Genomic DNA, 25,788 nt, shown 5'->3' with positions numbered 1-25,788 from the left:
CAGAGGAAATCTGTAGTAAAGACATAGAGGAACACAAAAGGTTAGGGAAATACGAGAAAAGCAAGACAAGACATCTAAAGGTGACTTTCCAGAGTGTAAACACTGTGGAAGAGATACTAAAAAATGCAAAGAATCTTATGGAAAAAGAGGAGTTCAAAAATGTATGGATAAAAAGATGCCTAACACAAGAGGAACTGGAATTACTGAAAGGGAAAAGGGAGGAAGCAAAAACAAAAAATGAGGGAAGATCAGAAGAGGAGAAGAAGAAATTTTTTTACAAAGTAATAGGATTGCAGGTATGAAAGTGGTACACAAACAGGATGGAAGAAAAAGGAGGAAGGTATTAGAACCATGTCATGACAAGTATATAAACAAGATGATAAAGTTGATGTACTCAAATGTGGATGGAATGGTATCTAAATTACTAGAGATGAATGATTATGTCAGAGAAAATGAACCACAAATAATATGCCTAACTGAGACAAAATTAACACCAAGGATATCCAATGACATACTAAACTTAGAGGAATACAATATATGGAGAAGAGACAGAAATTTAAAAAAAGGAGGAGGAATTATAATATTAACTAAGAAAAATCTAAAAGTCAAGGAAATAAACCTAGAAATACCATCACAAGTAGAACTGATTGCAGTAGAGATCGACACATCTGAAGGTAAAGTAATTGTAGCCAATTTGTGCATGCCACCCAGATCAAACACATGGGAAAGAGACGAATATGAGGACCTGGCAGAGAGTACAATTCAGAGTATAAGATCATTGCTACATAAAATGGAAGAGAAATCGGAAAGAATTATACTAACTGGGGACTTCAATACAAATATAAATTGGAATACTCTAGATATAAATAGCCAAGAAAGCTGTTGAGACCAAAAGCTCCTGGATCTCGTACAAGAGTTTTTCTTAACGCAACATGTGAGGGAAACCACCAGAAAAAGAGGACTTGATGTACCTTCAGTGCTAGATCTAATATTTACTAGGCAAGAAAATGACATTGACAGTTTAATACATCACCCTCCACTCAGCAAAAGCAATCATGCAGTACTAAATTATAACTTCAGGATAGCATATGACATAGTAAACAGCACTGACAGTTACAAAAAGAGCCTAAACTATAAAAAGGGAAATTATCATGACCTAAAGAAGTATTTCTTAGAAGTTGATTGGGAAAATGAGCTTAGGGGACAAGATTTAAATGCTGTATATAAAAATTTTTGTGAATTTTATGAAATAGGAGTCCAGAATTACATCCCACAGCACAAAGAAGCAGATAAGAATATACAGAAATGGTTCAATACAGAATGTAAAAAATCAAAAGAAAGAAGAGATTTGTTGTGGAATAGATACAGAAGACACAGTAGTGAAAGGGCGTATAATAATTACAAACAGGCAAGAAACATCTATACAAGAATAAGGAGGGAAGCCCAAAAACAGTTTGAGGAGAATATAATAAATAAAAGTAGTGATCAACCAAAGCTGTTTTACAGCTATATCAGAAGCAAAACCAAAGTAAAAGATATAATACAATCCATTACGGACGAGGGAATCACTTATACACAAGAGAAAGATATTTGTGAAGCACTAAATAAGAATTTCCAATTAGTTTTTGCTGAAGAAAAAAATTTTGAGACGGACTATGTGGAACACGCATGTCCACACATACTACCAGATATACAAATAGCAGAAAAAGTAATACAGGAGGAGTTAAGTAGATTAGACAGAGGAAAAGCAAGTGGTCCTGATGAAATTTCATGTTGGGTATTACGAGAATGTGCAAAGGAGTTATGTAAACCATTATTTTTAATTTTCAAGAATCCTTGAGTCAAGGTAAACTACCTGATATTTGGAAAAAAGCAAATATAGTCCCCTTATTCCAGAAAGGAAATAGACAAAATCCTCTCAACTACCGACCAGTATCACTGACCAGTGTTGTAAGCAAGGTATTAGAAAAACTTATAAGAAAAGCTTGGGTAAATCATCTAGAAGAGCACAGTATGATAACAGAAAGACAGTTTGGTTTCAGAAAAGGAAAATCATGTGTTACTAATCTGTTGAGCTACTATGACAGAGTAACAAACACAATACAGGAAAGGGAAGGATGGTTGGACAGTATCTATTTAGATTTCAAGAAAGCTTTTGACACAGTACCACACCAAAGACTTTTATGGAAACTGTACCATCAAGGAGGAATTCGAGGAACTGTTTTGTTGGATGCAAGACTTTCTCATAAAAAGAGAAATGAGAACAGTACTAAGAGGAAACTACTCATCATGGAAAGAAGTGACTAGTGGAGTACCACAGGGTTCGGTACTGGCACCAATCATGTTTTTAGTGTATCAAATGATATAAACAGTAACACTGGAAATGAGAGCTATCTGAATATGTTTGCAGATGATGCAAAAATACAAAGGAGAATTACTAGCACAGACTCTTGTAGGGAGCTACAAGAAGAATTAAATGAACTTCATGAATGGAGTAGTACATGGCAAATGGAATTCAATGTGGACAAGTGTCATGTAATCAAGATTGGTAAAAGTGGAAAAAGACCTGATTGGGATTATAAGTTAGGAAATAAAACCCTATACACATCAGAAAGAGAGAAAGACCTAGGTGTGATTATCAGTAACAGACTATCTCCGGCTGACCACATCAGCGAGAAGGTACGGAACATGTATACACTGCTTGCAAATATGAGAATAGCATTCACATGCATAAATGAAGACATGCTAAGAAGGATGATAACATCATTCATTAGACCAACCCTGGAATATGCATCAGTAGTCTGGAGTCCTCATCTCAAAAAGCATATAGACAAGATTGAAAAAGTTCAAAGGGCCGCTACAAGATGGACCCCAAGCTTAAAGGACCTAAGCTACGAAGAAAGACTAAATAAACTGAATCTGCCAACACTACAGGAGAGAAGGAAAAGAGGTGACATGATAATGCTATATAAGTGCATATCAGGAAAGGAGAAAATAGACATAAATGATTACTTAACATATGGAGAAGCATCAGGAAGAGGACACGACAAAAAAATGCATAAGAAGAGAGGTGATAAAAACGTAAGGAAATTCAGTTTCCCAAACAGAGCAATTGATCAATGGAATGCACTACCGAATGAAATAGTGTGTGCCAAAACAATTCACAAATTTAAGGATATGTACGATAAATATGGTTTAAGACACGGGACAGTACGAGCTTTACTCATTCCTGTAAAGATACAATTAGGTAAGAACAATTAGGTAAGAACACACACACACACACACACACACACACACACACACACACACCAGAATATATTGTCCCTTGAGAATTAGCCTCCCTCCTCAGGTCACACACACTCTTTGCTGCATTTCATTTTAACTTCCTTCTTCCTTACAATATGTATTATGAAATCTCTACATCAAATCCTTTATCAATACCTCTCCTGTGTTTCCTTTTTTCGCTCGCTCGCTCGCTCGCTCGCTCGAGAGAGAGAGAGAGATGGGTTGAAGGGAGGAGGCTGGTGCAGTACATTTAAGGTTATTAAATACGGCGATGAATTACGGATGACTTGATGAGCCTTATAATGGGATACTGACTGCATAAGTACAGCATGATAAATACAGTATTTTCCTTTGTATTTCAAGACCATGAAAAAAGATATTAATAAATATAATGAAAACATATCACAACAAAATGTTAGAAAAAACGTACATGGTGTACATACATACATACATAGAGAGAGAGAGCGAGCGAGAGAAAGAGAGAGTGTAGCACCAGGCAAGTGAAGATGTCTTTCCAGATTAGACGGTACACCTGTACTGGTCATCAAATGGACTCCTAACCTCACTCACACACCTCCCACCCCACCATCCACCAATCACAGACATTCCAGTGGGAAGAGAGTGGGATGAGCTTCTCCGCCACCTCTCGCTGTCGCGACTATAGCTTTCCGGCATTCATCCCCCACCCCCCACCGATAATGTTATCAAAGTCTCGCCTTCTCATATCATGTGGCCTTCGGGAGAGACGTTAGGCCGTATGGTTAGACTAAAATTTATGGGTCTGGCAGTTTTAGAGGTCAAAATGGAACGGAAAAAAAAAAAAAAAAAAAAAAAAAGTACTCTTTCATGCATGTGTTCTTGTGTTAGCATTCCGTTTCACATTCTTCGTTCGATATCGCTTTTCCCAACACATTTCGGACTGACTGAGCAGTTTAGCCATATGCTTAGTCTGTCTGAAAAGTGTAGGGAAGCGCGATATCAAATGAAGAATGTGAAACGGAACGCTAACTCAAGAGAACACAAAGATGAATGTAATTTTTTCTGGTTAGCACACATTTTTGTTCTGTTTCGTCCCCTAAAGCCGTCAAACCCATGAATTTTCATCTAACCATATGGCCTAAGGTCTCTCCTGAAGGCCACATGATACAAGAGATGGCGAAACTTTGACAACAACAATGGGGTTGAGGGGAGGGAGGAAAATACCATGGAGCTACGTATCAATTAAAGGGTACCCAGCCCAACTTCTGCCTTTGTTAATGCTATTTTTAATGCCACTGATTTTTTAAATAACAATAGTTACGTCTCATTCTTTTACCTGATGGTGGGTGCAAGTAAGGGTTAATTTACGTGGGGTTAGGTTGTAAAAAGGGGTAAAAGTGAGTTATGAAAAGTCGCCAGAACACATTGTACCATTATACACACAAACATATTGTCTGAGTGACGCGGATTTGGGTACCACAGTCCTTGTCCAGTCCCTATTGGCCGTGGTACTCGAGGATTGAGTGTATATATTTTTTTTCGTTAGCCATCTGCGGATATTCAAAACCGTGTATGTTAAAACCATGGATGTTAAGGGTCTACTGTACATAGAAGTATGGGGGAAACAGTAGCCAGATTGACTATATCCTGGTCAGGAGGGCTGATATGAGGTTGTTGAGGGTGACTGTTATGGCTTTTTGGCAGTCATTCAACCTCAAGGATGCCATCACATTCCTGTTGTCCTCTTGGGCAGATATAACTGCTGCAACAATTACCCATGCTTGGCACCTTGTACTGCACCTATGTGAAATCGCACCGGGAAGCAGCTTTCAGTCCCTGGCCGCTGCTGAGGCCAGGGCTATTGTTTGGCGAGCCACAGCTCGCAAATGCTAGTATTTTTTCCCTTTGGCGAACAAATTTTACATGCAAGTCACCTTTTGGCGAGGAGAAAATACATCCACTTCAAAATCCAGTAAACTACAAAATAAGTAAATCTCACTTAAATTAACAAAAAAGCACTTTGTGATCAATTACTAAGTCTTTCCTTGGCGCCATTGTGAATGTTTAGAACCTCATTATATGATTCTAATCATCACAATGTGTAAATAAATAAATATTTTTATTGCTCGTAAAATATTTTGCCTCGTAGTCAGTTTGGCTACTAAAAATTTATTTGGCTCATAAATCTGAAACCTTAGGAGCCAAATGGCTTGCAACCGTTGACAGTTAGCAAGAGCCCTGGAGGCAGCCATTCTCACAACTGCACAAGCTGTGCCCAGGTTTCAGGCCGTCACACTGGAGGAGATCTGCGGCTTACTTTCGGCAGCAGTGGAGCAGGAACCCCAGGAAGTCGTGCAGCGAGTGGATGAGGCCGACGTAGAGCAGGAGATTGCAGCAGAAAAGCCAGCAACACCAGTGATGGAGAGTGAAGATTTGTCCATGATGGAGATCAGCAGGGTACTATGTGCCCTTGATAAATTCAGGGAAGAATTCAAGAACATCGAACGCTCTCAGTTGCGAGTGGTGGAGGTGATGACTTCACAGGACAGAACCTTCCGCTTCTACACAAACAGGTACAATCTTGAAGTAAAGAGATGGAAGCAAACCCTTATCACCTGTTACCTTCAGCTTGAAGAAAGTGAGGAATCACTACCATCTTCATCAAAAGAGCCATATCCTGCGGAGGATCAAGAGGATGATACGATGTCTGAGGCGTCAGAAATCGAGTTTTGAAGGGTTTATGAATGAAGTGAGTGCGTTACGTAGTGAAAGTGTTGAAAGTGCTGGCGACGAGAGTGGTGAGGAGGTGGTGTGGTGGGTGATGCAGGAGATGCATGCTAGGTGCCTCATCCTGCCTCGGATCCCCTTCTTACCTCCATCAAGCCTATTGTCTTCTTGGGTTAAGGTGAGCAGCCATATTCTTGTTGGTATAGTTAAGCCATATCCTTGTTGATTTAGTAAAGCCATAATCTTGTTAGTTTGCTTTATGTTAGGTAATATGTCGTAGATAGTTTCCCTGTACAGTACAATACTTAGGTCTGAAAGAAGTCTCAAGGGTTGCCCATGAAGGGGGGTGCCACTCACGTATAATTTTTCCCATAAGTTTATTTATTCTGAGTACATGAATTCCTAGTATGTGCCATCCTCTGCTGCCCATACACTCATGTACTAAGGGGATGTACTGTACAGGAAATGAGGAAGTGGAAAGGATACTTGAGTTTGGGGAGGCAATGAACAGGATTGTGTGCAACACACATTTTAGGAAAAGAAAGAGTGGGTTGATTATATACGAGTCTGGGGGAAATAGCAGCCAGATTGACTACTCCCTCATCACGAGGGGTGTTAGGAGGTTAGTGAGGGATGTTAAAGTAATTGGGAGCAAGGAGTGTTTGCAGCAGCACAAGTTATTGATATGTGACATGGTGCTCAAGGAGCAAGTGATGAAAAGAAGACCTGTGCACCTAGGAGGAAAATAAGGAAGCTGGAAAACCAAGCAGTAAAGGATGCCTTCTACAGCGAGATGAGTATAGTGGTGGCTGAACAGGGAGCTGTTGACAGAAGTGTTAATGAACAGTACAGAGTTCTCAAAAACAATCTTATGAGAGTTACTGATTCATTGTGTGGATGGACAAGGGGGCCCCCCCAAGACATAAAGTAACTTGGTGGTGGGATGAGGGTGTAGAAGCTGCATTTAAGGAAAAAAGAAGGCTTTTTCGGGAATGGAAAAGGGGTGGTAACAAAGAGGAATTCTTGGCTGCCAGGCGTACGGCTAGAAAAGTGATACAGTATACAGGGCAAAATCTGAGTCTCAGAGACATTTACTGGATAACCTAATTAGTGTGGAAAGGAAGAATGTGAAATTTAAGATGGGAAATAGATGAGAAGGGAAAACATGGATATCATAGCTGAGCTTTGTGTGAAGAATGATGAAGGAAAGATAGTGGTGAACAGTGGGGATATTAAAGACGTCTTTCAAGAACATTATAACTGGTTGTTGAATGAAGAGTTTGACTGGAACAGGGAAAGTCTGGAGCCAGCAGATCCAGTGTTTGGCCCTTGGCCTTTGATTGATGCTGCTACTGTGAATAGGGCAATAGGCAGGATGCTGGTGGGGAAGACAGTAGGTGTCTAAGTTGACTGCTGAAATGCTGAAGGCCACAGGAAATATAATATCTATTTATCTATTGCCAGACACCTCAATCCCGTTTGGGGTGGCCACAAACAAATCACCTCCAAGTCGCCCTGTCCCCCGCCATTTCACTGCCCTGCTCCCAACTCATACCCCCCTCTCTCATATACCTCTCCACCCCATCCCTCCATCTCATCCTCGGCCTCCCCGTCCCTCTTCCCCCCTCCACCTCACTCACATACACTCTCTTCGTCAGTCTTGCACCCTCCATCCTCTCCACATGGCCAAACCACCTCAGTGTGTTCCTCATAACGCTTCCTATCACATCCACATCCACACCACAACACTCCTTTATATCCTCATTCATCAGCCTGTCTCTCCATGTGACTCCACAGGCTCCTCTTAAATAACTCATTTCCACTGCTCTCACTCTTGACTTGTGTCCTTCCAACAACGTCCAAGCTTCACTTCCATACGTTAGAGTTTGTATCACAATACTGTCATGTAGTAACTTTTTCACTTCCTTGCTCACTTCCCTGTTTCTTATCACTGCTTTCAAAGAACCAGCAACCTTTCTTCCCTGCTGTACCCTTTCTGTATCCTCCTACTTTCTCTATACTCATTTCAAGGGTGGCTGTTGTGTATATATACGCAACGATTTATCTTGCTTTCGTGTTCCTGAACTCGATTCTTCTGAATTCTCTACACTCTAGCTTCGGCTTTCCTGTCATTCTCTGTCTAAATATATCTGTGCTGTTTACTTATCCCCTGATTCTACTGACTATCAAAAATTCTTCGACTATCTTACTTCTACGATGGAACACATTCTATCCATTTCTCCTTTCTCTGAAATCTCCATTCTAGGAGATTTCAATGTTCACCACCACCTTTGGCTCTCCTCTCCTTTCACGGATCCACCTGGTGAACAAGCCTACATCTTTTCTATCCTTAATGACCTAGAGCAGCTTGTACAGCACCCTACCCGTATCCCTGACCGCCTTGGAGAGAGCTCCAACATACTTGACCTCTTCCTCACAACTAATCCTTCTCCTTACTCTGTTTATCTTTTCTCTCCGTTGGGCTCCTCCGATCACAACCTTATTACCTTAACCTGTCCTATCACTCCGGTACGGCCTGTGGACCCTCCAAAGAAACGTTGTCTGTGGCATTTTGGAGCCGCAGACTGGGAGGCCCTCAGGCAGTACTTCTTTGATTTTCCCTGGAATGATTATTGCTTCCATGGCCGTGAGCCATCTGAGTGTACCTTGCACATTACGGAGGTTATTCTCTTGGGCATGGAAGCATACATTCCTTTCTCATATCCTTGACTAACGCAAGAAAGCCTTGATTTAATCACGCTTGTTCTAATGCTGTCCGCAACAAGGAGATGGCCTACAAAAGGTACCGGAGCCAACCCATCCCTGAATCACATCATCTTTATGTTTCTGCCCGGAATCATGCTAAGTCTGTTCTTCGCTCAACCAAAAATAATTTCATCCATACTAAATGCTCTCAACTCTCCAACTCGAATTCTTCCCGCTCCTTCTGGCACCTTGCCAAAAATCTTTCTAACATCTTTACCTCATCATCCTTCCCTCATCTTTTTGTTGAAAGAAAAGTTTTCGAGTCAATTCTCAATAGAAAAATTTTAAGGCATCTTTCCTATCACAACCTTCTCTCCGATTGTCAGTACGGGTTCCGTCAGGGATGCTCCACTGGCGATCTTCTCATCTATCTTTCAGACTCCTGGTCATCCTTCTTTCGGGACTTTGGCGAAAGCTTTGCCATTGCACTTGACATCTCAAAGGCTTTCGATCGAGTCTGGCATAAATCTTTAATTTCCAAACTGCCCTCCTATGGTTTCTATTCTTCTATCTGTACCTTCATCGCTAGCTTCCTTTCTGGTCGTTCTATAGCCGCTGTTGTAGACAGCCATCGTTCTTCTCCTAGATCTATCAACAGTGGTGTTCCTCAGGGCTCTGTCCTATCACCAACTTTCTTCCTTTTATTCATCAATGATCTTCTAAGCTGTACATCTAACCCTATCCACTCATACGCTGATGACTCCACCCTTCACCTTTCCATTCGGTTCCCGCAACGCCCATCTCAACAGTTACTTCAACAAACAAGGGATGAGGCTATGGCACACCTAATGTCTGACTTGGCTCGTATCTCTGACTGGGTTAAAAATAATATGGTTGTTTTTAATGCGTCTAAGAGTCAGTTCTTACACCTATCAACCCGACAAAATCTTCCACAGGTATACCCACTAATGTTTAGTAATATTCAGCTTAATCCTGCATCATCCTTGAACATGCTTGGGGTTTCATTTACTCAGGACTTATCTTGGAAAGATCATATTACATCTCTTGTAAAATCTGCTTCCAAGAGATTGGGTGTACTAAGCCGACTCCACTCTTTCTTTACCCCTGCACTATTGTTGACTCTATACAGGGGTTTTATCCGCCCCTGTGTGGAGTACAACTCTCATGTGTGGGGAGGCTCCCCACATACAGCTCTTCTCAATAGGGTGGAGTCAAAGGCTTTTCGTCTCATTAACTCTCCTCCTCTTACTGACTCTCTTCAACCTCTGTCTCTTTGCGGCACTGTTGCATCTTTATCTCTTTTCTATCGCTACTTTAATGGTCACTGGTCCTCTGAACTGTCTGCTTGCATTCCTCCACCTCTACGATGGGCGCATAGCACCCGTCTGGCAGCAAACTCTCATCCCTTTTCTGTCCAACTCTCTAATGCAAGAGTTAATCGTTACTCCTAGTCTTTCATTTATGCAACAGGTCAGCTCTGGAACTGTCTCCCTCTATCTGTATTTCCTGCTGCCTATGATCTCCAGTCTTTCAAACGCAGTGTGTCCAGGCATCTCAAAATGATTGGATCTTGAATTTGGATCTCTATTGTATTTTGTTTTTCTCTTGGAGGGAACTGTTACTGCGGGCTCATGGCCTTTGGTTCCTTCTTCCTCGCATTAAAAAAAAAGAAAAAAAAAAAACACTTTACCCTCCAAACCTCCATCCTTACTCATCACACTACCCAAGTATTTAAACGGACTCACATTTTCCAATTCCTCACCATCGAACCTCGCTGTACATTCACTGTCTTCACCTCTCTCAAAGACCATCACTTTACTCTTCCCTACATTCACCTTTAGATTCCGTTTCTTACACACTCTCCCAAACTCATCCACCAAGCCTTGCAGCTCCCCTTCGTCTTCACTCAACAACACAGTATCATCTGCAAACAACAGTACAGGGAGTTTCCAAACACTATCCTCTCTCACCAGGGTCACTCCAACATCCACTACCCTACCTTGTACCTCTTTTATTACCCCATCCATGTACAGATTGAACAACCATGGAGACATGACACATCCCAGCTTCAACCCAACTTTCAAAGAGAAAAATTCATTCATTTCATCATCCACACGCACTGCAGCCTTCGCACCATTGTATGTACTCTTCACAGCATTCAACAACTTCCCATCTACTCCATATATTCTTAACACTTTCCACAATCCTTGTCTATCCACCCTGTCATATGCTTTCTCCAAATCGATGAAAGCTGCATACAACTTCTTTCCCTTCTCCAGAAACTTTTCTACTAAAGATCTAAGAATGAATATCTGATCTACACAACCTCTTCCCTTCCTAAAGCCTCCCTGTTCTTCTTCAACTAATTTCTCTGTTCTTTCTCTAACTCTGTCAATAAGTATCCTACCATACACTTTTTCTGTTATACTAAGAAGACAAATGCCCCTATGATTACCACACACTTCTTTTTCCCCTTTTCCATTGTACAAAGGAATAATTATACCTGACTTCCAATCCTCTGGGACTCTAGCTTCCTCCCAGGCCAATCTGCACATCTTCCTCATCCATTCTACTACTATCTCTCCCCCATGCTTCAACATTTCACCACACACTCCATCAATTCCTGGGGCTTTCCCCGATTTAACTTTCTTCATTGCTTCCACAACTTGTATCCTACTGATTTGTTCCTGTCTTCTCACCTCCCTCCTTCTCCCAGCCATTCCCCAGCCACTTATACATGCATTACTTCCATCCTCTATGTTCAACAATTCCTTAAAGTGTTCTCTCCATCTGCTCACTTTTTCTCCCTTCTCCACTAGTATTCTACTATTTTTATCTTTCATTCCCCTGTTAACTTCACTTCCACCCTGTCTTACTCTTTTCACCTCTTTCCAGAACATTTTCTTACAGTCCTTCCACTTTACACTCAAATTCCTTCCAAATTCCTCATCCACTCTCTTCTTACTCTCTCTTACTAATCTTTTCACCTCTTTCTTTCTTTCTTTCTACATATAACACTCTCTTCCGCCTCTCAACTTCTTCCACGCCCCTATTTCTCATCTATTCATTGTATGCTTTCTTCTTTTGTGCCACAGCCTGTCTCACCTCTTCAGTCCACCACGCTGTTCCTTGCACCCCCCTCCGTCTTCTCTTCCTTCCACACGTCACATCACATGCTGCACATATTTCTTCTGTAAATATCCTACACACACCTTCCATGTCTCCCATCTGCTCCAATTCATATTTGCCCAATCGTTCCTCCACTTCTCTCTTATACTCTGCCTTTTTCTCATCATCTTGTAACCTTTCCACTCTCCTTGCAACTACTCCTTCCTCTCGTCTTTCCCTTCTTCTATTCCTCCATCTTACTTGAATCTTAATTCTGGCCACCACCAAGTAGTGGTCAGAAAGTCCACTCCCCCAACCTCTATAAGCTCTTGCATCCATTACACATTTTCGCATCCTTTCATCCACACACACATAATCAATCATTGCCTTCCTTTCATTCAGTTCACCACCCACCCTTCTCATCACTCGCCATGTATACCTGTGGATCATTTTATGCCTGAAGAGGGTATTGGCTATCACCAACCCCCTCCCAGCACAAATGTCCACTAACGCACTCCCATTCTCATCTGTCTCAGCAGGCACACCCCACTCACCAACTATTCCATCCACCTTCACAATCCCAACTTTACCATTCATATCACCGATCAAAACACTTTCTCATTCCTTCCAAACTTTTCCATGCACACTTTTACATTTGTCCAGACAGATTTTTCACATGTATGAGGATACACAGGATGGAGATGGCGGATTGTTTGCTCTCTCTGATTAGTCTGCTAGCCAACATAGCGTGAAAATAATCAACATGCTGTTATTTATAAGAAGAGTGATTACATGTATTTCCACTTGTATATGTAATTAGTGAAGAATAAATGCTAGCTTTACGAATTTGGTAATGAAAAGTTAAATTTGGTATTGAAAATTGAGGAGTTTGGTAATGTGGCCATTGCGATCTGGCAACTCTTTTTTCCCCGTCACCAACACTTCAACAATTACTGCTTAACTTCGATCGCGAGTGGATGCATCATCATGGTGGATGCCACACGTGCCCATTTTTTTGTGAATAAGCAGTGAATAAACTGCAATACCTCGCCAGTAGACCACACGGGAATTTACAGTGTTGTGCAATGTTAAGAAATTAGAATTTAGAGTGCAAAAGATTAACTGTGGAGTGCAAACTGGCGGTTGAAACTGGCGTGGTGCTATTAACAATGTGCAGTGTTAAACAATTATAACTCAGAGTGCAAAGAGTTACTGTAAGTGCAGCACGACACTGGATTACTGTACGTGCTTCAAGAGCAGTTTCACCACTGCCAAAGCCTTGAGAAGGTGGCCACAGACATGGTGTAAGTACCCTGGCTGAGGTACAATCACTTCTAATTCCTCATTCTTTGGCTCCTTTTCATTTATTTCATGCTTTTTGTCCATTATTGGTGTGAATAGGGTCTTAAATAGGAATAAATAGGTGCAGTGCATGTCTGGTAGGGGAGTTATTTAGGTGGCTTTCAAAGTTAGGCTGGGTTAGGGTCCTTAAGTACCAGTCCAGCTGGCAGGGGCCCACTTTCCGGACGGGACCACTCTCTGGACATGCCTTTGGCTCCGTTACATCGGATAGTGGAGGGATTACTGTATGTATTTTTGCTCATTTATTTTAGATACTCAGTATGGATGATGATGGTGCTGACTGTTTTAACTCTGTTGTTATGTGGTGTATAAAGCATGGTTCTTGTTGCTGAACCCCTGTCTGTCTAGCTGAGCAGAGCTGTTATTCACAGGTTTGCAGCTGCTTATGTGAGGCTGTCCTACAGGTACAACATGCATACAACGTGTAGGGAACTGACACCCCCTTGTAGTAGACAGCACCTCACCTGGGGGTCAGATCAGGATTCTTCCCATAGTGTGATGTAGGGCAGTATGAGGAGGTTTGGCTTTTGGGTGGTCATTGTTGCTGCTCCACCCAGGGTACACATCACCACCACATAGAAGCTTCACATCAACAAATTAAAGCATAGTAAATACATTGAACAAGCCATGTGTAGTGTAACAGTAATTCTCATCAGATTGAAAAAGCTGTGTTTGACAAATTTTTTTCTTCTGACAGATTTTTTTCTTCTTTGGCACAGTGGCACCCCTCATTACCCATTGTGTCCCTTTGGTATGGGGACATCGATGTAGAGTTAGTGATCTCTGTGGTGGAAAAGTATTCTGATCAGCACAGATCTTGTTGGCCACAGTGTGACTGTCTGAGAGGCGCACAACCTGGTTGTCATGTCAGTGATGGCCACTTCGTTTACCCAACAAACCTGTACCACCTTCATACCTTGTATACCCTCAATCCATCCATTCACTGTGTTGCTTGTGTCTGAGTGTGTGCAGTGCTGTCATTTGCCATTACCCTTCCCTGTTGCAGTTGAAATCCCTTTATTCTTGGCCCAAGAGGTGAGTGTAGCAGAGGACTGAGTGACTAGTGATCAACACAGGAACAAGTTCTCCGACCTCAGAGATGATAATTAGGTGCTGATTATGATTCATTATGTTATGATATGCATTTGTATGATTTGTATATCAATATTTTGGTGTGTGTCTGTATTGTGGTGTTTTAGATGATTATGGACTTGGTTTGGATTAAGTAAAGTCTTATAAGTGTGCCCTGGCTGGCCGTCTGACATAATCCTCATGCAACACTTTATAACTACAGTAATCCCTTGATGATCCAGACATCCATTATCAAAACAATTCATTATCCAGATGCTGTGATATAGCTGTTTGAAACCATTATTCATACATTTTTCCATTTTATCCTAACAAAATGCTTGCGTCTGTATGGAAATTATGGCCGAGCAAACATTTTTGCCTGGCAGGGCCGTTTTTTTCATGTTTTTTTCATGTCATTGCAGGGTATGGCCCTGCAGTGGTGATTGCATGTCTGTGGTTGATGGGTCTGCTTGACCATGGTAATTGCTTGGCTGTGGTTTATAGGTCTGCTCGACCAGACAGAGTCATGTAAAACATTGGGAATAAGTGTTGTATGATGTACTGGAGTGGCCTTTTACAATGGCTTTCAAAGTACAGTCAACCCTTGGCTATCACGGGTTTTGCTATCACGTTTCATGGCTATCACGGGTTTTGCTATCGCGTTTCATGGCTATCACGGGTTTTGCTATCGCGTTTCATGGCTATCAAGGACAGGTGAAATGCAACACAATTACCTTTATCGCGACCTCAAATACTGCTATCACGGACGATGGTCGGCCAAAAACATTCAAATCGCGCGAGCTCCACCCATGCGTATACTCGCGCCGTGATTGGCACGACGTCACAGGCTACCCGAGCGCTGATTGGCCCAAGACATGGTTACAGCTACCCATCCTTCCCGCCAAGGTTCAGAGAGAGTCAGCGTTACCAGTCGACAGCAGCTATAGCCGTGAAGACCTATTGTTCAACCACAATGGCCACCAATACCCCATCCAACCCTCCTACCATTGGTGCACGTAACGCGGCTAACCCAGGACAGCAAGTGAGGAAGAGGAAGAACCTGCCTTATGCTCAGAAACTGGAAATTGTGCGGCTGATCGACGGTGGTGAGAGCAAGTGCAGCGTGGCGAAGAAATTTGGTATCAACGAGTCCACGGTCCGAGGAATCTACCAGAAACGAGAGCACATAAGGAAGCACATGGAATTGGCATCGTCAGAGGGAGCCAGCAACGCCTTGCGGAGTCGTAATCAGGTGCTCCTTAAGACAGAACAGTTGCTGGCCAGGTATCTTGATCGGCAGGCACGGAGGAACCAGGCGGTGGAGACGCGTGAGGTCATGGACACAGCCAGGGAGATATATGTTGGGGTTGCAAGGAAGCTGGCTATTGCACAACCACCATTGTTTGTGGCCTCCAAGGGATGGGTGGATCAATTTATGAAACGGCAACGGATCAAGAACAAGAAAATCAGTGGTGAGGCAGCAAGTGCGGACATGGCAGCAGCTAAGGAGTATCCCGACTTTTTAAAGCACGTGATTGAGGAGGGCCAATATACACCTGACCAAATATTCAACATGGATGAGACGAACTTCTTTTGGAAAACTATGCCCAGGCGGACATTCATCACAGCCATTGCTGCCCACGTACAAGGAAGGAAGGCGATGAAGGCACGGTTCACCCTCTTGTTTGCAATGAATGCGTCAGGAACATGCCGCCTTAAACCAACAGTTATTCATTGTGCTAAACGTCCACGGGCCTACAAGCGACAGGATATGAGCAACCTGAATGTGCACTGGATGTCTTCAAAGAAGGGGTACATGTCGGCAAAGCTGTCGCAAGATTGGATGAAGGAGGCGTTCATTCCCCAGGTCAAGAAGCATTGCGCCCAAAACAACATCCGCTTCAACATTCTGTTGCTGCTGGATAATGCCCCAGGACATTCACCTCTACTGAGGGATGCAGACCCTAACGTCAGAGTTGAATTCTTGCCACCCAACACGACATCAATGATTCAGCCCCTGGACCAGGAGGTAATATCTATGGTCAAGTCTGCCTACTCGCGACGGCAATTCAGGATGAGGGAAGCTACCAAGGATGCCCAGCTCATCCAGCACCTAGTGGACAGTGATGGTGATGATGATGATGATGATGATGAAGTGCAAGGTGATAGTGAACATGACAGAAAAGTGTTTCTTTACTGGAAAAAGTACAATATTAAGCAAGCTGTGGACTTAATGGTGCAATGCTGGGATGATGTGACACAGAAAACAATTCATCACGCTTGGCGAAATATTTTGGAGGGGCTACCTGAGGACCGACGTGGGAATGTGGCAGGTGAGCCACAGTCTGTGCAGGCGGAGATTCAGGCAGCAGTGGAAGAGGCACGGCGAATTCCTGGGACTGGCTTTGCTGACACAACGGAGGACGACATTCGCGACATGATTCAGCCACCCCCTGTTACTGCAGCCGACATCCTAGAGGAGGAGAATGTGGCAGAGGAGGACAGGAGTGAGAGTGGTGAGGAGAACATCGCTGGTGATGCTGGGAGTCGTGGGGGACTCAACATAGCCAACATAAAGGAAATCATCGACTTGGGTGTAAGGCTACGTCATCTCATCGAGCAAGATGTTAGCGCCAACAGTGAGGCAAATTCTTCGGCGATTATGAAGGCACTGGAAGGTTACCACCAACAATACCATGCCCATATCAACAACCTACAACAATGCCAGATAACAGACTTCCTACGCCGTCGCAACGAGGCTCAGCCCAACCCACAGCCAGGACCATCCCGTGAGCCTCAGGTGGATTCTGATAATGGAGCTGACGACTTTGAAGGTTTTGAGGGTCCCTTCCAGACTCCTGATGAAGCTGATCAATTCCTAGACGAGATACAACGTCGGAGGGGTGGCCAGTAATACTCCATCCCAGCCTCGGAACCCCTTCAACCCACCCAAGCCCCACATCCTCTCCAAAAATGCTAAGTAAAATGGCTCATTACAGTTAATTCTGTTTTATTTATAACCTTTATGTACTGTACTGTTGTTAAATTGCAGCATTGGTTTGTAATCCCAGGTATTTTAGTGAAGGAGATGTGAAAATAGGGTAAGGTTGGGGTAAAGTTGGAGGTCGGGGAACCAATTAGAATTTTTCCCATTAGTTCTTAAGTATGGCTATCGCGATTTTGGCTATGGCGGGTCGCCTAGGGTACCAATTACTCGTGATAGTCAAGGGTTGACTGTATGTACAAAGGGGGACAGGGGAGAAGGCCATTATCCAGATGGATCCACCATCCAGACATGCCTTTGGCTGTATTACGTCAGGTAATTGAGGGATTACCGTAGAATGCTCCTCATTTACAGTATTTTTCTTTGTGATCACCTGCAACCTGCGTGTATAATGAGGAGTCCCTGTAGTTGTTTCTAATGCTAGGTAGAAGAAAATAAACCACTTAGCCCCTCCCAAAGCAAGTGAGCTGGGGGAGGAGAAAAGTGGTAGAGCAGTGTAAAGTGGACAGGAGAGAAAGCAGTTCATTTTTTAAAAGAAAATATTCACTTTGTGAATACACTTTAGTTATCAGCCAGAGTGATAATAAGGAAGAAGAGAGTATGATGTTAAATGGTGGATGAAGCAATAGTTTGCTTTATTAAGAAAAGATCGGAAATTAGTGTTATTCATAGCCCTAGTAATACCCGATATGGTAGCAGGTAACTTTTACCAGGACCCAAGTGCTTGGGTAACATTTTTATGGAGCCAATGTGTTTGTGATTCTTGGTTGTGAATGCAGTAATAAATTGAAGTTTAGTGGTCAAGATGATGATGATGATTTACTACAAAACAGAGATTATTGTTAATTGCTGTTTCTTTCTCAGACAATACAAGAATGGCTGCCATCATTTATAGCACGAGGCAGTGGCCACATTGTGGCAATATCATCCATTGCAGGACTCATGGCCACTTCCAACCTCGTACCATACTGTGCCTCGAAGTATGCAGTCAAAGGTGAGGTCAGAAGGTAATTGTTTCTTACGGCCATATAATTAATACTTTTAGCCTGAGGACAACATTTTCACTGTATTCCTGCTATTTTGTGATGGCTGTACACACCTTAGGGTAGACGTTTCAAATTGGAGGGAATAGGTACAGTATTAAATAACACCTCCGCTGCCAGGGAGCTCTTCCATGCTGATCAGCGTTGTCTGTAGTAGTAGTAGCAGCAACCCCAGGCTCATCCAAATTTGAATCCAGTGGGCTGCAGGCTGAAGCTGCCCACCTCCTGCACTCCACCTTCCTCGTGTCGGGGAATAATGAGGGATGTTTGTATAACCGGACAGCAGAGCTAACTGGTTACACTTTACCAGTGCCACCACAAGATGTCTTTTCCAGCCTTGACAAAGAAAAGTGTATATTATGTGCTGCCAGGATAAAAGATAATACAGTGTTAGCTTGTCAAGAAACATTGGCAATGGTAGAGAGGCATATATCATAAATGAGGACAATTGGAACGTCACTCTAGGCATGTGACAAGTTACTTGGAAGGATGGCTGGATGAATGAACTGCTGTATTATGTTGGCAGACTGATGTGAACATGGATGTAATAGAGCTTGGTTTTGGCCCCACAGAACACAAGGAGAACAGAAGAATAACAGGAATGAAATGATATGGAGGAGAGGCAAACTGAATGAGCTGGAGGAAAAAATTTAAGTACTGTATATGGAAAAGTAGAGTGGGATTATTTGAATGTTGAAAGCCAGGATAGGATTGCATGTAGAAATCATTTTGATAGTTATCCTATGTATTAACTGCAAATAAATCATCACAAAGGCAGATACCATATCAGGATCTGCAGTAGTTTTTGAGACACACTTGGGACTGCATATCAGGAAGACAACTTCTATATTTCCAGAATCATATATATATATATATACATACAGTAAAAGTCCTATTATTCGGCAGCTGATTATTCAGTAGATCCGACATAATACGCCAGTCCTGTATGAGACAGCCCTAGCATGTATTCAATATTGACGGTGGGTGTTAGCGTCGAAGTGGTGACATGTAGAGGTGTATGGTATGTAGGAGGACTGTTGGGCCTTGATAGCAGGCTGTTAAGCCTATGCCCAGAGTCGGACAAAAAAAAAAAAAAAAAAAAAAAAAAAAAAAAAAAAAGCGGCAGTTTTGAGAAATAGTCTCAATTGTGAAAATCTTTTATTGTTTGGCAGATGTCCAGAATCATCTCGGCAGTCCGGGAAGTGTTATCTGTGACTTGTAGGCCTAATGTTTCATCACACTTCTGTATGTTCACTAATTTCTATATTTTCTTCAGATTCAGGTATAGTAAAGTATTGATTACAATATTGCACAGTATCATACAGTACAGTAACCACCCCTACCAAATTAGCGAGGGTTATGTTCCAAGCCCCCTCGCTAATTCTTGAAATTCTTTCATTCTTGACGCCTTCCTGAAAATGACATTTACCGGTAATTGCGTAGCCCATGAACCATTGATACTGTAATGCATTACCCATAAATAAATGTTGCTTGTTAAATCAGTTTCCCCGTTGTTTTTAGCTGTAAGGCTGTGACAGCTCTAGTATTTTTATTCCTCAGCATAATGGTGGAAGGGACTGTCATGTTTACCTAAACCTAACCTAACCAAGTTTAACTGTACCTAATAATTTAACCAAACCTAACCTAACCTAAAATCAGAAAAATACTTTAAAATAAACTGGAGGAATTTGAATTGCTAAGGTCTCTCTGATGAAAGTTAAACGTACATTTAGCGCTCATTCTTTTGTTCATTTTTGTGTTTAATGTGAAAGGGAGAGTATTGATGCAAACAGTAATGTATCCCATTAACCCCTTAATAACCTCCAGCACTGAACAACCCTTTACAGTACTGATGTCAGTGATGTCAAGTTAGTGTGAGCTATAAAAAAAAACTGAACAACTATGGGGAGGGAACGAAGGTCACCGGTATGTTTACACGACTCTACACTACGAATTCCAAGCAGTCAGGCTGTCGGTTAATCTCAGATGTTTTCGCCCATTTGGTAAATGCACCGTAACTTTATCAATTTTTCCGTGACTCATGGCGAATCATAGCATGGGTTTAGGAAGCTAAATAAAACATTGCTAGGTGAACCAGATGATTATCTTCACATCTTTAAGAAAAATAAATTGATTTCAGAAGAATGGAAGAAACTTTCTCTACGTACTCAGAGAGGGATTAAATTTCTTCCATTTTCTTAAAGATGTGAAGCTAATCGTCTGGCGCACCTAACAATGTGTTATTTAGCTTCTTAAACCCATGCTATGATTCGCTATGATTCACGGGAGACATTACAAAGTTACGATGCATTTACCAAATGGGCGAAAGCATCTGAGATTAACCGACCCCCTGACCGTTTGGAATCATAGCGTAGTCGTTCCATTCCCATAATTGCTCACAGTTTTTTCATAGCCCACTAACTCGACATCACTGACATCAGTACAGTAAAGGGTTGTTCAATGCTGGAGGTTATTAAGGGGTTAATGGAATACATTACTGTTTTCATCAATACTCTCCCTTTCACATGGAAACAAAAAACGAACAAAAGAATGAATGCTAAATGTACAATTAACTTTCATCAGAAAGACCTTACCAATTCATATTCCTTCACTTTATTATATGCAATTTTCCGACTATTTTATTTTGTGTTTGGAAAAAATACTGTATACAGTACTCACTCCAAACTATCTATCTATCTATTGCCAGACGCCTCAATCCCATTTGGGGTGGCCACAAACAAATCGCCTCCAAGTCGCCCTGTCCCCCGCCATTTCACTGCCCTGCTCCCAACTCACACCCCCCTCTCTCATATACCTCTCCACCCCATCCCTCTATCTCATCCTCGGCCTCCCCCTCCCTCTTCCCCCCTCCACCTCACTCACATACACTCTCTTCGTCAGTCTTTCACCCTCCATCCTCTCCACATGGCCAAACCACGTGTTTGTAATATAAGTAGTGATGAGTTCACCAGTACAAGTGATGTACTGAGCTGTTAGGTAATATTCCGTATCATTTCGGCCATCCAGGAAGTGTTATCTGACTTGTAGGCCTACTGTCATTACACTTGTACATGTTCACTAATTTATATATATATTTCAGATTCAGGTACATTACTGTATTGATTGCAGTATTGTACAGTATACAGTACTCTCTCCAAACACAGTTGTAATACCATAAGTGGTGATGACAGTATTCACCAATATATTAAAGGTACTGAGTGGGAAGGTTTTTGATTATTCGGCAAATCCAATTTCTCGGCATCATCCCGGTCCCATGGATGCCGAATAATGGGACTTTTACTGTGTATATATATATATATATATATATATATATATATATGTATATATTTTATAGTCCCAGGCTTATCAGGATGTGAAGCCGGTGGACTGCAGGCTGAAGTTGCTGTTCTCCTGGGGTCCATCATCCTCCTTTCAGCAGGTAAGTAGCGAGCTGAGCGATGTTTGTATAGCTTGGCATTGGAACTGCCTAGTTATGTTGTTGCTTCTACGTTAAGGGTTCCCTCTCCAGCACCCCCGTGTATCATGATATAATACAGTATTAGAGAACTGTGATTTGTGAGTTTTATTGTAATGTGATATATGCATTGTATCAGGTCATTCATTCAGTCATCATCTAATCCAGTCTTGCCCCATGAGGAGTGTAGGAGCCTTGGGCCAGACAAGTTGGTCTCGACATTTAAGATGATAGTGACCAGCCTCACTCATGCCTGAGTGACATTACATGAGCACTAAACCCCAATCACCCCTTGGATGTAAACCTTCACTGGTTCAATCTGATTGGAGCATCTTAATTACCCACTAAACCACCAGGCACCTTTTTTTTTTTTTTTTCAACTCTGGGCAAAGGCTTCAGAGCCTATTTCTCGGTGGCAATGGCCCATCCCAAGGCCCAGTAGACCTCCTACACCTCTACGTGTCACCATTTTGGCGCTAACACCCACCGTCCATATTGAATACATGCTAGGGCTTGTCTCATACAGAACTGGTGTACTGGTATTAGTGGGGGAATTTTTACAACATGTCAGCGGGTCTTCTGGTAGATCAGTGAAGTATGTTTTGTGAAATTCAAATCCTTAAACTATTCCCTGCCCCAGCCGGGATCGAACCTGGGTCCAGGAAGACTGCAGGCCGCCTCTCTACAGATTAAGCCACTGCCTCCCCCAGTTATATGGCGCTTAAAGAACGAGTCAGGAAAAAGAGGACACATGTACCTAGGAGGAAAATATGGAAGCAGGAAAACCAAGGAGTAGGGGATGCTTTCTACAGCAAGATGAGAAGAGTGGTGGCGGAACAGGGATCCGTTGACAGAGGCGTTAATGAACAGTACAGAGCTCTCAAGAACAACCTCTTGAGAGTTACTGATGCAGTATGCAGTTGGACAGGAGGCCCTCCATGACATAAAGTAATTTGGTGGTGGGATGAGGATGTAGAAGCTGCAGTTAAGGAGAAAAGAAGGCTTTTCTGGGAATGGAAGAAACAAAGAGGAATACTTGGCTGCCAAGCATGGGGCTAGAAGAGAGGTATAAAAAGCGAAGTTTGAGTCTCCGAGACTTTTACTAGATGACCTCAATTGTGTGGAAGGGAAGAATATGATATTTAAGGTGGCAAATCAGGTGCAGCGGGATAATAGAGATATAGGTGTGCAGTGTGTGAAGAATGATGAAGGAAAGGTAGTGGTGAACAGTGGGGATATTAAAAATGCATGGAGAGAGCATTATAGCCGGTTGCTGAATGAGGAGTTTGACTGGGAGAGAGACGGGTTGGAGTCAACAGATCCAATGTTTGGTCCTTGGCCTTTGATTGACGCTGTTACTGTGAATGAGGCAATGGGCAGGATGCAGGAGAGGATGGCAGCGGGTGTGTCTGGGTTGACTGCTGCAATTTTGAAAGCCTCAGAAGGTACAGGAGTGAGGTAAATCACTGACCTAATAAATATGATTGTATATGAGCGTGTTGTCCCAGATGATTGGCTAAAGAGTGTAATTGTAAATGCGTACAAGGGGAAGGGTGATACACTGGAAAGAGGAAATTATAGAGGTATGAGGTATAAGCTTTTAGGTCAGGTAATGAGGGTAATGGGGTGTTCTAGAAGGTATGATTAGAGAAAGAGTGAATATTGATGTGATGCAGTTTGGGTTTATCCCAGGCAGGGGGGACCACTGATGCCATATTCAATGTTCAACAGCTTCAGGAAAAATATATAGGGAAGAAAATGGAACTGTACTTTGTTTTTGTTCATTTGGAGAAGGCCTTTGACAGATTTCCTAGAGAGGTGGTGAGGAGGGCAGTGAAAAAGCTTTAGATGGAGGAGTGGCTGGTTAGGGTGGTAATGGCCATGTATGTGGATGTTCACATCCAGGTAAGAGTGAATGGAGATTTGAGTGATGAGTTTTCTGTGAATGTTGGTGTGCATCAGGGGTCAGATTTGAGTCCCTTGTTGTTTATCATGGTACTTGAAGCCCTCTCATGTGACCTCAGAAATGGACTCCCTTGGGAGATGTTGTATGCCAATGACTTGGTGTTGATTGCAGAGAATGAAAGGGAGGCGGAGGAAAGATTTAGAAAGTTAGAAAGTGGATAGATGGTATGGGACACAAAGACTTGTGAGTAAATGCAGATAAAACAAAAGTGATGGTATCTAGGGCTGGTGGTGGTACTGTCAAAGAAGAGGGAGAGTGGTTGTGTGTGATTTGCCACAAGGGCATGAGAAGTAGTTCCATCTTGTGCAGTGTCTGTGATAAGTAGGTGCATAAGGAGTAGACTGTACCACCAGTCAAGCAGGGCAGTACTCCCGAGGTGGATGGAAAGCTGATGACAGGGAGTGCTGGAGCTCCCGTTTCATCAGCCCTCAGGACTAGTTCCTGACCATCCCCCTTTGCTGAACTTTTTGTGTCTCAGTTACACAGAGAGTAGGCCAGCATGCTCTCCAGTACAAATTTCTCTAACTATCTACACCAAACTACATGCACAGTACACACTACACTTCCTTTTCTAAAATTAAAAAAATTATGGCGTCTCATCACCAAGCCTCGGAGTCCCAGGGGGGGGGGACCATAAATGCCCCCACCATCTGCCCCTCTCCCAGTGACGACTCAAGGTGCCTGGAACCACTGTCTGACTCTCTTCTTCTTCATTTCTGCAACATTCGCGGCCTTTCCTCTAACTTTCGCTCTGTTGAGCACCACCTCTCCTCCTCTAAATTTCACCTTCTTTTTCTAACTGAGACTCAGCTGTCTGAGGCAACTGACAGCAAACCCTTTTCTGTATCCTCCTACTTTCTCTATACTCATTTAAAAGCCAAAGGTGGCTGTTGTGTATACAGTATATATGCAACGACTTATCTTGCTCTCGTGTTCCTGAACTCGATTCTTCTGAATTCTCTGCACTCTGGCTTCGGCTTTCCTGTCATTCTCTGACTAAATATATCTGTGCTGTTTACTTATCCCCTGATTCTACTGGCTATCAAAAATTCTTCGACTATCTTACTTCTACGATGGAACACATTCTATCCATTTCTCCTTTCTCTGAAATCTCCATTCTAGGAGATTTCAATGTTCACCACCACCTTTGGCTCTCCTCTTCTTTCACTGATCCACCTGGTGAACAAGCCTACATCTTTTCTATCCTTAATGACCTAGAGCAGCTTGTACAGCACCCTACCCGTATCCCTGACCGCCTTGGAGAGAGCTCCAACATACTTGACCTCTTCCTCACAACTAATCCTTCTGTTTACTCTGTTAATCTTTTCTCTCCGTTGGACTCCTCCGATCACAACCTTATCACCTTAACCTGTCCTATCACTCCGGTATGGCCTGTGGACCCTCCAGGGAAACGTCGTCTGTGGCATTTTGGAGCCGCGGACTGGGAGGCCCTCAGGCAGTACTTCTTTGATTTTCCCTGGAATGATTATTGCTTCCATGGCCGTGAGCCATCTGAATGTGCCTTGCGCATTACGGAGGTTATTCTCTTGGGCATGGAAGCATACATTCCTTTTCTCATATCCTTTGACTAACGCAAGAAAGCCTTGGTTTAATCACGCTTGTTCTAATGCTGTCCACAACAAGGAGAGGGCCTACAAAAGGTACCGGAGCCAACCCACCCCTGAATCACATCATCTTTATGTTTCTGCCCGGAATCGTTCTAAGTCTGTTCTTCGCTCTGCTAAGAATAATTTCATCCGTACTAAATGCTCTCAACTCTCCAACTCGAATTCTTCACGCTTCTTCTGGCACCTTGCCAAAAACCTTTCTAACAACTTTACCTCATCATCCTTCCCTCATCTTTTCTACTCTGATGGTTCTGTAGCTGTTTCTTCTACTGATAAAGCAGATCTCTTTGCACAGACTTTCTCCTCCAATTCCACCTTAGACGATTCCGGTGTTGTTCCTCCATCACTTCCCCCCTCTGACTTCCTCATGGCTGACATTAAAATTTCTTCAGTTGATGTATTTTCTGCCATCA

The 25,788-nt window shown here is 42.7% G+C and overlaps 1 protein-coding gene across 1 annotated transcript in view; it reads left to right on the top strand.

Annotated features, from left to right (window-relative positions):
• Positions 1-25,788, top strand: part of LOC145410366 (epidermal retinol dehydrogenase 2-like) — a 598,304-nt gene that overhangs the window by 222,118 nt on the left and 350,398 nt on the right. Inside the window, exon 5 of the mRNA XM_080280518.1 lies at positions 18,128-18,257. Within this exon, the coding sequence (XP_080136644.1) occupies positions 18,128-18,257 (130 nt within the window). The remainder of the gene's footprint in view (positions 1-18,127; positions 18,258-25,788) is intronic.

The sequence above is a fragment of the Coenobita brevimanus genome, chromosome 85 (assembly GCF_032717465.1).
Source record: "Coenobita brevimanus isolate Jiangsu-jjx chromosome 85, ASM3271746v2, whole genome shotgun sequence".
Classification (NCBI taxonomy): Eukaryota; Metazoa; Arthropoda; class Malacostraca; order Decapoda; family Coenobitidae; genus Coenobita; species Coenobita brevimanus.
The sequence above is the reverse complement of the archived record's forward strand: the minus strand, read 5'-3'. Positions and strand labels throughout refer to the sequence as shown.